The 13,257-nt window shown below is 43.3% G+C and overlaps 1 protein-coding gene across 1 annotated transcript in view; it reads right to left on the bottom strand.

Moving 5' to 3' along the window:
• Nucleotides 1-306: 306 nt before the first annotated feature.
• Nucleotides 307-13,257, bottom strand: part of ENTPD3 (ectonucleoside triphosphate diphosphohydrolase 3) — a 35,041-nt gene continuing 22,090 nt past the window's right edge. The window contains exons 6-11 of the mRNA XM_032648313.1: nucleotides 12,697-12,856; nucleotides 11,534-11,767; nucleotides 6,177-6,449; nucleotides 5,870-5,980; nucleotides 4,745-4,882; nucleotides 307-1,640 (exon numbers count right to left, since the gene is read on the bottom strand). Coding sequence (XP_032504204.1) covers nucleotides 1,404-1,640; nucleotides 4,745-4,882; nucleotides 5,870-5,980; nucleotides 6,177-6,449; nucleotides 11,534-11,767; nucleotides 12,697-12,856 — 1,153 coding nt within the window. The 3' untranslated portion in view covers nucleotides 307-1,403. The remainder of the gene's footprint in view (nucleotides 1,641-4,744; nucleotides 4,883-5,869; nucleotides 5,981-6,176; nucleotides 6,450-11,533; nucleotides 11,768-12,696; nucleotides 12,857-13,257) is intronic.

The following is a 13,257-nucleotide window of genomic DNA, read 5'->3' as shown; positions in this document are numbered from 1 at the left end:
CTCACAGAAGCTTTGCAATGTCAAAAAAAGTAAAGAAAGTGTTTGACTCAGTTATTTCAAGGAAACAAAGATTTATTAAAGTGAAGCACTTTGAACTCTCTGGAATAAAGGTGATATTAATGCATGACTTTCTTAATGCACTAGGAACGTTTCCTTAAGAAATATTTTTTAGTTTTTAAAGCTTCCTTTCATAAATGCCACCTTGGGTCCTTAGGAGAAAGAGTACCATATGCAAGGTAACAAACACACACACTGCAAGTCACAATAAAATAAGAGTCATTTATTCTGTATTCAGCAAACAAACTATAATCTGAAAGAATGTTTATTTTTAATTTGTAGCCATTGGACTTGCTAGAGTTCTTTCCCATCCCACTTTGGAGTTAAATGTCCCCACAGCTTCCTTTTCTTTTCCCAAAGTCAAGAACTGTGGCTACTATGCAGAGGCCTACCATCTAGGAAAGTACTGATAATTGGTAAGCAAATCATAGAAGAGGATGTCTTATGACAACATCAGGTGCACCTGTCGGAATGGTGGGTGAAATGCATATGGTGCTAACGATGGAAAGCCAACCATAAGCAAAAGCCTAGCAAAGGCAGAATGATCTGGAACATGATAGCCTTGCTAGGAATAAATGTTTTACAGGGGGACACAGCAATGGGGAGGGGAGGCAAGGAGGATGATACACACAAAGGTGGCGATCTAACAAACAGAGCCCTGAGTGGGAATCCCACTTCAGGAACGACTTGTCGTTTTCTGGTAGACATTGTGCGTGTCTCTGTCCTTCAGGTTCTGCCTACATGAGAGAAGCTTGGCTGGGGCCACTGTCCTTGGGGTAAAGGAGGCTTTTCCCCCAGATACAATGTTCTCCCAGTCTGAGGGAGCTCAATGTTTTGGGGGTTGTTAAGGAAAGTCTTAGTTAAGGACCAATGAGAGGAAGCCATAAAATGAGATATCTGACGGGGCCAGATGCTTACTAGACACCTGCCAGCTTCCAAACCCGCTGGGAGAAATACAGCATTTTTGAAGGAGGGAAAATGCAAACTGAGCCCTGAGGTCAATTCTTCAACGTTAAACTGGCATATTCTTCAACATTAAACTGTCATATTCTCAACTTACTCTTCCTCTGGGGCACTTGGATGAAAGAGCCTGACCTTGATGGCCTGTCTCTCCTCTGTTCCCCAATAGGTCAGCTAGTGGGTGGTGGGGTCTCTGGAGGAGCAATGTACACAGAACAGTTGAGAGACTCCCCAAGAGGTGCTTTGGCATAAATCAGTATCTGAGAGGCACACAGGCATTGGACTTTAGCTGTGTTTCCTGAAGATGGACATTTTGCTTGCATTGTTTGGTGCCCCCCAGGCTGGTTATGGGCAGCCCTCAGGCTCCAGGAGCCACATTGTGAGGCTCACTCAGAGTCCACTGTGTTGTCCAAGGCATGCTGGGAGCGCCTCTGGTTCCTGGATGACACACACAGGTACACAAGATATGTCAGACACAGCAAGGCCACTGCTGTGAAGAAGGTGAGGGTGCCCATAAAGGCAGACGGCTTGATGGGCAGGCGAATCAGGGGGCTCTCGGCTGGGATCTGGTTGGTCAGGCTGAGCATGTAGCCAAGAGACCAGGCTATGCTGCTGTTCCCCACCTGTGGAGTAGAGGAGACAGCTCAGTTCTCAGGGCTGGGCTTGAGGCACTGATACATCCCCAGGGCACACCATGGTCACCCTCCTGAGACACCACCAGGAAACTGTGGCCTAAGGAGGTCAAAGGACTTGCCTAATTTCAGACACTGCAGGGACTGGGCTAGAACCCAGGTCACTGTGACCACAAAGGCTCGAGGGCCCAATCTCCCACACTGCAGAGGAAACAGCCAGAAGAACTAATCCTCATGGCCTCGTCACAGCCAAGCGTGAAGAGGGCACAGTTAATAACAGTGAAAGTTTCTCTGTCATTGGGTACAGAAGTATCTATAGCTAAAGAAAGAAGGTGATGCATGTTTTACTGAACCCAGGACCAGTTTCTAAGAAAAGATGGTCAGGGGACTTCCCTGGTGGTCCAGTGATTAAGGCTCCACACTGAATGCAGGCGGCCCAGGTTCAATCCCTGGTCAGGGGACTGGATCCTTCGTGCCGCAACTAAGAGCCCGCGTGCCGCAACTAAAAAAAAGATCCCACGTGCCAAAACCAAAAAAAGATCCCACATGTCGCAACTAAAGATCCCACACACTGCAACTAAGATCCCGCACACAGCAATGAAGGTCCCGCGTGCCTCAATTAAGACCTGGTGCAGCCAAATAAATACCCCCCCAAAAAAAAACATAAAAAAAAAAGAAAAGAAGGTCAGTTTAAGTGGGAAGCAGACTTCGTCAGTTTCATCTGGTAGTTCCATCAATTTTTGTTTACATGTTTTTCAGCTATTTTATTAGATGTATAAATGTTTCAAATTTGCAATCTTCTATCCTCTCTATCTCAAATGATGCTCTTTATCTTAGACTATTTTGTCAGATATTAAAAAGCTACACCAATTTTCTTTTGTGTAGTATTTGCCTGATAGTTAAAAAAATTTTTTTTAACTTTCAAACTTTCCATGTCCTTTGAAAATGAACAAAACAGAAACAGACTCACAGACATAGAGAAGAGATTTGTGGTTGCCAAGGGAGAGGGAGGTGGGGGAGGGATGGATTGGGAGTTTGGGATTAGCAGATGAAAACTATTATATATAGGATGGATGAACAACAAGGTCCTACTGTATAGCACAGGGAACTATATTCAATATCCTGTGATAAACCATAATGGAAACAAATACGAAAGAGAATATATATATGTATAACAATCATTTTGCTGTATAGCAGAAATTAACACAACATTGTAAATCAACTATACTTCAATAAAATTTTTTAAAAACCCAAAAAATGTTCCATGTCCTTAAAGATGGTTTCTCTTATAAACAACATATACTTCATTTAAAAAAATCCAATCTGACAGAGCCTTTTAACTGGTAGGTTTAGTCCATTTATGATTATTGTGATTATTGATATATTTGGACTGCTTTCTAATACCTTAGTTTTAAATTTTCAATAAGTGCTACTTCCCTATGTTTATTTTTTTCATTTATTGCCTTAAAAATGATATAAATATGTTCCACTTTACAAGATGAGCATTTCAGGCCACTCTTATGTCCCTGTACCCTATGACCCTCAACCATACCCCCATCACATTGGATATTAGCTATACTAGAATTCTGGATTGTTATAAATGGATTCTTCTCTTTTACTTTTCTTTGGTGTTAGTTTTCTTTTTTCGTTTTTAATATAAATTTTAAGCCACAACATCATTTATTCTTACTTCCTATATTTTTATACATCTGGATTTATTTCTTTTTTTTTTTTTTTTTTTTTTTATTATTTTTTATTTTTTTGCAGTATGCGGGCCTCTCACTGCTGTGGCCTCTCCCATTGCGGAGCACAGGCTCCGGATGCACAGGCTCAGCGGCCATGGCTCACGGGCCCAGCCCCTCCGCGGCATGTGGGATCTTCCCAGACCGGGGCACGAACCCGTGTCCCCTGCATCGGCAGGCAGACTCTCAACCACCGCGCCACCAGGGAAGCCCTGGATTTATTTCTTATTTGATCATTTCCTCCAAAAATATTTTGGATGTAAATCTTTGCATGGCAAATCTTCTGAAGTCTATTTATACCCTCATATTTGAATACTAATTTGACTGAGTATTAAATTCTTTATAAATAAAGGAAAGGAACTTGAAACCTAGAATTCTGTATCCCCCCAAATTGGTATTTAATGGAAAATCATTCCCCATTCTCATAATTTATTTTCCTGGTAATTAGATTAATTAGAAACAAAGCTTGGAGAGTACATGCCACCAACAGTCCTTAAACATCTCCAGACATCCTTAATTTTTATAGATGACTCAGTTTTATCTATGTAAAAGTAAACAGTCACAGGCCTAATGCTGGATATTGCTTGCTTTAATCTAATTATTGCCGAAGCTAACATTGAACAGACTGACTCCAGACATACTTCAGGCTTTACATCTGCTCTTCCTGAAATGAGAAAACCCTCCCAGAATCTGGGGAACAGAGTGCTGGATGAAAATATCAGCAAGGCTGCGTCATGAAAGCAAGGTACAGAGGCCCCTCACCAAATAGTCACCTGGTAAGAGCTGTCATTCCAGCACTGGACCATTCTGGACACTTGAGAGTGAATACAGTGACCTCAGACTCATTCTAAGATCAAATTCTTATTTAATGCTGCTTATTTAATCCCTATTCTCTGAAGCATAGATCTTACTCTGACATTTGTGTAGAATGGAGAGCAATTAGTTATTATTCTCTTAACAAAATTGTTACATTTGAAGCTTCTTGTCAGGATGAAAAGTCTCTGTTCCTTAACATATTTATGTATTCACTCAACAACATTTACTAAGCACCTTCCATGTTCTCAGCCCTGTGCTGAATGCTAGGAATATGAAAAACAAGTGCTGCCGCCACGGAGCTCAGAGTCCACGGTTCTTGGCATCCAATCCTTAACTCATGTGGAAGGTTTCTGATGACCACTTCCTCTGAATTCTCCATCATCTTTTCTCATAAGCTTACCAGGGATCAAGTCTCATTGGCTCCATTTAGCAAGTTAAACCCCAAGTCCCACTTACCTTCTACATTTCGTTCACGCACATACACACAAGCATCTATTTTGAGAGAAAGAGGAGGAAACAGTTTGTGCTTTGACTTACCTCTTTTTTAAAATGTATTTGGGGCCAGGTGTTCTCGGTGAATTTGTATCCATTTACAAGCAAGTGGTAGATAAAATGGGCTGAGAAGCAGTAGGAGCGAGCGTACTCCTCATCAAACCGGGGGAGCAGCAGTGGGAGCTGAAGGCAGGTTCAAAACAGGGAGGAGGCAGGTTTTAAAACACACATTTCAGGGACTTCCCTGGTGGCGCAGTGGTTAAGAATCTGCCTGCCAATGCAGGGGTCACGGGTTCGAGCCCTGGTCCGGGAAGATTCCACATGCCATGGAGCAACTAAGCCTGTGTGCCACAACTATTGAGCCTGCGCTCTATAGCCCGTAAGCCACAACTACTGAGTCCGTGCGCCACAGTTACTGAAGCCCACATGCCTAGAGCCCATGCTCCACAACAAGAGAAGCCACTGCAATGAGAAGCCTGCACACCGCAGCGAAGAGTAGCCCCCACTCGCTGCAACTAGAGAAAGCCCGCACGCAGCAATGAAGACCCAACGCAGCCAAAAAAAAAAAAAAAAAACCATTTCAGAACAGCTTAGGTCAGCTGTCATATTTTAAAGAATCTTATCACCCAGAATTTAATAATTAAAATTACTATAAAATAATACATTGATAAAAATGTCCCTGTTTTATGTTCATTTGTTTTATTTATTTTTTATGTTATTCCACATATACGTGATAACGTACAGTATTTGTCTTCCTCCGTCTGACTTATTTCACTAAGCATAATACCCTCCAGGTCCACTCATGTTGTTGCAAATGGCAAACTTTCATTATTCTTTATGGCTGAGTGATATTCCATTGTACATATACACCATATCTCCTATGTTCCCCCCCCCACCAAATCCCTATACAACATCACAGAAGAACAATCTAAGTTTATAGAGTGCTTATGACATGCCAAACACTGTTATAACCATTGTGCCCATGGTTAGAACATTAATTCACAATGCAGCTATGAGCTGGGGTCCCTTACTATCCCCATCTTATGGATATGGTGAAAGGAGGACAGCATAAAAGTCAAATTCAGAATATACACACACATGCACACAAATGGAATCTACTCTGCTGTACCGTTTCGTACCAATATGGATCCTTTCTCTTTAAATACTGACCTTACCCCAATTCTGTGAGCAGAAATTCCAGGTGCTTGAGTTGAAGGTGTGCAGGGAAAAGCTACCCGAAAGGTTGAAAGCACTGGCTGTGTAGTAGAATCCTGCAAAAGCCTGTAAGGAAGTCGTGCAGAAGGAAATAAGTTCTCAGAATGGGATATAATATGGAGGTTTCAGAATGGGATATAATATGGAGGTTTCAGGGTACTGAATAAGAAAGTGGGAAACAGCTCAGCAGAGGAAAAACAGAAAGGTAAGAAAGAAATATTCAATGGGGAAAAAAGGAATCTTTCCATAGTTTTGCCCTTACCAGAAATGACCCTTTAACTTTTGGCTGATATACGCCATTGAAGGAACAGACTTCTCGGTCATGGCAAGCACTGAAGTTAAATAGGGAAGCCACCTTTTCCCTACACAGTGATGGGTCCCCGGTTCCTTCAAAAGTGATGATGTTGTTGGGATCATAACTTTCAGGTCTCAGGTCCTCTGTACACAGGCTGCCAAACACATGTGCCTCAGTGAAGGTGGTGTTGTAATTCCGAGGGTAACAGGGGTTGGCAAATGTGGTTTCAGTGGTATAATTCTGTAGGTACAAGAGTGAGGTGTTAGATATCACTGTTTTGTGGAGGCCCAAGTACAAATCCTCAGTGCAAATCCTTACTGTTGTCCCCCACCAATGCCGAGAGAGAAACGGAAAAAAGGGCATTCTGCGTCAATGTAGAAGGGAACTCCCAGGTTGTCTAGATAACTCAAGTCAGGGTGGGGGGATGATCACCCTGCACCAGGCACAACACTAGGCTCTTGCTTACACTGTCTGCTCCAGCCCTTACCACAGCCCTGTGAAGCAGGTTTTATGAACTCCATTTTGATGAGAAAACAAGATATGTTTAGATTCATTGACCATTTTGAAGAGAATGTTATCTATCCACCTAAAAAAATAATTCAAAAGGTACAAATAAATATATTATGAAAATTAAGGCTCCCTCCCATCCACTTTCCCCACCCTTATTCCCTCCCTGGAAGTAACCACTATTGCCAGTTTTGTGTATTCTACCAGAGATTCTGTGTATACTTCTTGTATGCATGTGCAAATATATTTTCTTTTCTCCTCTCTTTCTTTTTAAAATTTAAAAATTAAAAAAAAATTTTTGTTTTTAATAGAGTTATTTATTTATTTTTGGCTGCATTGGATCTTCGTTGCTGCGTGCGGGCTTTCTCTAGTTGTGGCGAGTGGGGGCTACTCTTCGTTGTGGTGCGTGGGCTTCTCATTGCGGTGACTTCACTCTTGTTGCTGAGCACGGGCTCTAGGCACACGGGCTTCAGTAGTTGTGGCACAAGGGCTCAGTAGTTGTGGCTCGCGGGCTCTAGAGCTCAGGCTCAGTAGTTGTGCCTCATGGGCTTAGTTGTTCTGTGGCATGTGGGATCTTCCCGGACCAGGGCTCGAACCCATGTCCCCTGTATTGGCAGGCGGATTCTTATCCACTGCACCACCAGGGAAGTCCCTAAAATTTTTAAATCATAAATGGCAGTACTGTATACACACTGTTCTGCCCCTTGCTTTTCTTACTTAAAAATATATCTTTGAGATTTCCCTTTCATTGTAAGTGTAAGAGTGGGTTTTTAGTAGCTGCATAGCACTCTACTGTACAAATAAACTATAATTTATTTAGGGAGTCCCCTCTAGAGGAAAACTTAGGTAGTTTCCAGTCATTTGCCTTTACAAAACAATGCTGTAATAAATATCGCATTACATAGAAATCTTCGATCCATTTGTAATTAATTTGGTATTAAGATTGGGATTTGATTTTACTTTTTCCAGATGATTATCCAATTTTTATCTATGGTCAAAAATGTTCCCTTTATCAAATGCTGAATTCCAAAATGTGTTTGGTTCTATTTATGGACTCTCTTTTCCAAGAAATTGGATTCAAACTCTAATTTCAAAGCTACTAAGGCATATTTTACCCCTACAGTAAAATCTTGACCCAGAAAACACTTAGCCCAACTCTTTCATTTTACTGCTGAGGAAACTGAGGTACATATCAAAATAATGTAATCATTTAACAAAAGGCGGTGGTAGGATTCTACACAGAATCCTACAGAAGTCCAACACTCATCCAGTATAACTGACAGGAGTGTTCTGCAGAAAGATCTTCATATGACTCTGTGGAGGCAGCAAACAGGCCCCCTTCTGCCTTAATGGTGTGAAAAAACCTATGGTGTTCAAAAGGTCTTATGTCTAATTTGTAACGTATCATGCCATGGTCACCCTATGGCTGAAATATTCATTAAAAGAAAAAAATCAAATCAACCAAATGATTATTTAGTTTCTCCCTCCAAATCTGCCTTATACTTTTTAAATAATTAAATCATTTCTGGCTTGGCTTGGAGAAGAAGCAAGATAATATAAATTATTTCTGGCAGAAGAAGCTCAGTAAAGATTATTTCACTTCTCTTTTTGGAGTGTGAATTATTTGTTATGGCATTCCTTAAATATAATTTGCCAGTGTGCCAAGTTGCTTAGGCCCTCAACATTCAATAAATCTTCCCTGAATTTAGTGTTTTCAGGGCACTGGCATGAAAGGGTCATGTACTTTCTTTTATAATAAAATGACCAATATAGTTTTTCTTTTTAAATAATGGTATTTGGAATATTATGCACCTATAAAAGTATTAATTTCAAAAGATGTTTAACAACACAGGAAACTGCTCACAATATATTGTTAGGTTACAAAAAAGCTGGATATAAAATTATATGTAAACCATATGAAGCCAAATTTGTAAATACTATACATATTCCTGCATGAAAAAAAAAAACTGGAAGAAAATGCAATACTGTGTTGATGGTGGCTAATTCCAGGTTTTGTTTGTTTATTATTTATATTTTTTATGTCTATATTTTCTAATTTTTTTTTCACTGAACATGTGTTACTTTAAAAACAGAAGAGGACTTCCCTGGTGGCGCAGTGGTTAAGAATCCACCTGCCAGGGTTCCCTGGTGGCGCAGTAGTTGAGAGTCCGCCTGCCGATGCAGGGGACGCGGGTTCGTGCCCCGGTCCGGGACGATCCCGGTCTGGGCCCGTGAGCCATGGCCGCTGAGCCTGCGTGTCCGGAGCCTGTGCTCCGCAGCGGGAGAGGCCACAGCAGTGAGGGGCCCACGTACCGCAAAAAAAAAAAAAAAAAAAAAAGAATCCACCTGCCAATGCAGGGGACACGGGTTCAAGCCCTGGTCCGGGAAGATCCCACATGCCGCAGAGCAACTAAGCCCATGAGGCACAAGTACTGAGTCTGAGCTCTAGAGCCCGCGAGCCACAACTACTGAGCCCTCGTGCCACAACTACTGAAGCCTGTGTGCCTAGAGCCCATGCTCCACAACAAAGAGAGGCCACTTCAGTGAGAAGCCCACGCACCATAACGAAGAGTTGCCCCGGCTCGCCACAGCTAGAGAAATCCAGCATGCAGCAATGAAGACTCAACACAGCCAAAAATAAATAAATACTCAAGTATTACTTTAAGTGTTACTTTAAGTAATACTTACGTCTTATTTAAAGAGGAAGAGAAAGTGAATACATGTCCCTAATGTCTAACATGCTCTCAGAGTGAGACTTGAGCCCTGGGGTGACTGGAGACTCCTTTTTAAGAAAATAATTTGCAAAGTATATATCTAGGTGTCACTCTCACCACACTCTGTAGCCCCTTATATTACAGACCGGGAAATGAGTCCTGGACTGGTGGCATTTACTCAGCCAGTTCATGATGCAGTAATCTTTGGGAACCTTCTAAGTTGGGGCTTGGCAACACATCTTTGGGACATGAAAGTATTGGTCAGGCAAATCGGGACATGCATTTGTGGGTGATCCTCATCACACCTGGATTCTTCCCCTCACCTGAGTCAGAAGGCTTACAGGGCAGAGCCACCCTCTCAGGCATCCAGATGTTATCAGGCAAGTTGTAGACACACCCTGTCCCTGTGACCTGACTATCTGTAGTGAGGGGCTGGGGTCTCCCACCTCTGCCCCCAGTCCTGGGCTCACACCTTGAGACCTGCATTCTCAAACCCAAATGAGACCTCATCCAGGTGGAGTATTCACTTCTCTACTGTAGACTGTTGGGTACATAGACATTCTTTAATAAACATTGTAGGAGTGTGTGCATAAAGACACACACACACACACACACACTCTTCCTCAGTGTCAGTCAAATTTAAGAGGCTAGCTTCTCAAACCTCCACTCATTCTGGAAGAAGGGTGATTTCACCTGCTTCCCTTTTCCTGTCTAAAGTTCGGAGGAGCCCCTGCTCCACCCTCCACCCCCACCAGAGCCAGAGCTGGAGGAAGGGACAATAAGTATTGCTAAAAATAAAAGGAGAGAGAGAAAAGAGGAGCCCCAGTTAACGAGGGTTGGCTAAGCTCCATGTGGGGTTTGGTTTGGCTGAGTGTAGGGTGGATATGAGGGTCTGGAGTGGGCACTGAGTCTTCTGAGCCATGGAAGTGTAGCTCAGGGCTGCCTGCAGGGTCCCCGCTCTGTCCTTCCCAGGAATGCTCAGGCTCTCCCAACAATACATGTGGCATGCATGTGTAGTGGGGCTCCAGCCTTTCCTGTGAGGCTGAAAGAGAAGTTTTGGGAAGAGGGCCAGACCTGGAGGGTGAATTCTCACCACCTACCTTGCATGGTTACTCAGTAAATATGGGGATCTGAAGATGTGACTTCTGCTGATGACACTTTTGTAAACCAGCCCAATTTTCTACAGGCTAATGGCTGGGGAATACTGCTTCCTTCTTCAATGACCAAAGTAGGTTGCAGTGGTGGGGCTTAAGCTACTGATGCTGTGTCCACTATGTTCATAGGCTGACCCAGCTCTTGTCTCCTTCCCCTGGGCCCCATCAGAAGCCAGGATCTGTGGCCTCCGGTTGGCCCCATGCCCCTTTAGGTGATCAAGCCTCCTTCCCTTTGTGTTCCCTTCATCTTCATCTTCCCTTCTCAGCCATGGCTGAGATTGATGTCCCCTTAGCACTGGAGTTTGGGATCTCAGGTCACATCCATGGTGCTAGTGCCCTTGCTGACACATACAGTACTAATGTCAAGTTCATATTAGTGAGAGCCTTCTAGTTGATGCCTGAAGTAGCCATCTGTGCCATGGAACATTTACCATATGAATTAGTGACTGATGTGATGGAATTCGGCTGCTCTAAGACCCCAACATATAAAGGGCATGAAATCTGCCTAATATAGGCTCATGTAAAAGAAGCCTGAGCCTGGGGAGGGCTCTGCCCTCTCCCCTGTCAGCAAGCATTTCCCATATGATCACTTTTATTATTTTGGCTGCACTCAGGGAAGTCTCAACATTCTCAGGTTAATTTAGCTACTGGTTTAAAACAGCTTGTGTCCATAAAGGGATCCCAAGTCCTGAATCATTTATAAAACATCTGGAGCTCTGGAATTTCCCTGGACTTCTGACTCAGATACACTGGAAATGATCAACACGAGAGAGAGAGAGAGAGAGAGAGAGAGAGAGAGCGAGCTTGGACGCCCACAAGTAAACAGGAAAATGCTGCTGTTTCCATCCATCTTCTAATTGGAGTGGAAAGGACAGACCCCAGAAGGCAAGGCATCTTCCTCTCAGCTAAGATCCCCGAGGGAATACCCATTGCCCCCTGGCTCAGGTACCTGAAGAAGAATTGCCAGAAACCTCTTCTCAGCCTCATTCCGGCCATAACACTGGAAGCTGTGCGTGTAGAGTGTGTACTCATAGCCATACAGGGACACCTTCATGATGTCACTGGTGTTCAGCCCCACGTTCTCTTCTACCGTGAAGGATATTTGGGTGGAGGCACCGCCTAAATCCAGGGCACCTGTGGTCTCCTTTCCATTCGGATGCACCCACATATGCCACAGGCTCTTCTACATAGTAGGAAAAGGAAACAAGAAAAAAGACCAAAGGTACCATCTCTGATTGGCTAGGGTTCTTCACCCAAGACCCATCTCTTATTGCTAAGAAATATGACATAGGAAGCATTCAGGGCCAGATCTCTCCTTTATTTCAGGGGTGGTGAACTCAAATGCTTACAGGGACTGTACAGGCAACATAAATGAGTGAGTAGACAATAGGGAATGAGGTGTAGACAGTAGGGAATGGTGGGGCCTGGGGCAAACTGGGGAATGCATGAGCTATACTCTGTTCCAGTTGGTTGTTGCCATGCAGGAATGTGAGTCTGCCGTGACCAGCTCCTTCAACTTTTGGGGAGTGAGGGGGGCAGGAGAAGCTAGAAATGTGGATTTTTATGTGAATTTTCCAAAATATTAACTAATTTAATTTAATTAAATTAAAAATGTATTCAAGGGGGAAGAAAATAGGTCTTAGGCTGAACATAATATGGTGTCCTCTGCACCAAAGGAGCAGGGAGTATGGAGACTGGAATGTGAGGAGACCTGAGGACACAGAATGAGTTGGGAAGAAAGCTGCCTGAGGGCTCTGTAAATTCCAGATGGCTGTGGGGCTTCTTGGAAGGGTCATTTTCCAGGTGTCCTTCAAAAGACTCATAGCCCACTGCTAGATTTAGATCCTTCCCTGCCTCTAATTTCTTATTAGCTAGTAAAATGATGATATTCCCCCTTTCCCATGCATTTGGTCCTGTTTAGGATCCACGGCTTTGTCCTAGCTATACATGTCTTTTCTTAGCTGTTGTATCATAGATGTTTCCCTAATTCATTACATGATAGAAGCAATGCAGGACAGGTGGCCCTGTTGGTATGTACCTCTGCTTAAGTTACCAACCACAGGGGACAGGATAAACAGCAAGATTAAAAACCATGCATTTGTTTTCACACACCTCCAGGAAATTTCCCATTAAATAGTTGGCTGTAATCCATCCATAAATCCCTTCCTCTTGCCCAGAAATGATTTGAGCACCCCTAAAATCAAAGGGCTGAGACTTGAAGTAGTTTTGGATGCTCGCAAGGACTTCATTAGCTGCTGTTTCGTTTTGCAACCTATGCAAGGCACAGAACACAAAAGGCTGAGTGCCCAGACAACGATCTTAAAATAACCCCTCCACCCACTTCAGGCAGGGACAGTTTTCCAGATGTATATAAGACATGGCAACCCCCTGTACAAGTTGAAGCCTCCCAGGCAAGGCAGGATGCACTTGTTACCTGTCAAACTGCCAAGCAGGAAAACAGCTACCAGTAAAAATACCACTTGTTCTCTCCTCCCCTACCTGTTCCTATCCCTCTCTCTAGCAACCAGCTAATGAAAAGAGCTTCCTACTCAGTCACCATTGCTCTGTCTCAGATCAGCAGAGGAAAGGAGATCGGTGAAGGCATAGGAGTGGCATAAGTAATCTCTTGGGGCACCATATAAAGAAGCCCTCATCAGGCCAGAAGGAAGGGGA

Source organism: Phocoena sinus, chromosome 11 (assembly GCF_008692025.1).
Source record: "Phocoena sinus isolate mPhoSin1 chromosome 11, mPhoSin1.pri, whole genome shotgun sequence".
NCBI lineage: Eukaryota > Metazoa > Chordata > Mammalia > Artiodactyla > Phocoenidae > Phocoena > Phocoena sinus.
This window is presented reverse-complemented; position numbering and strand designations above follow the sequence as displayed.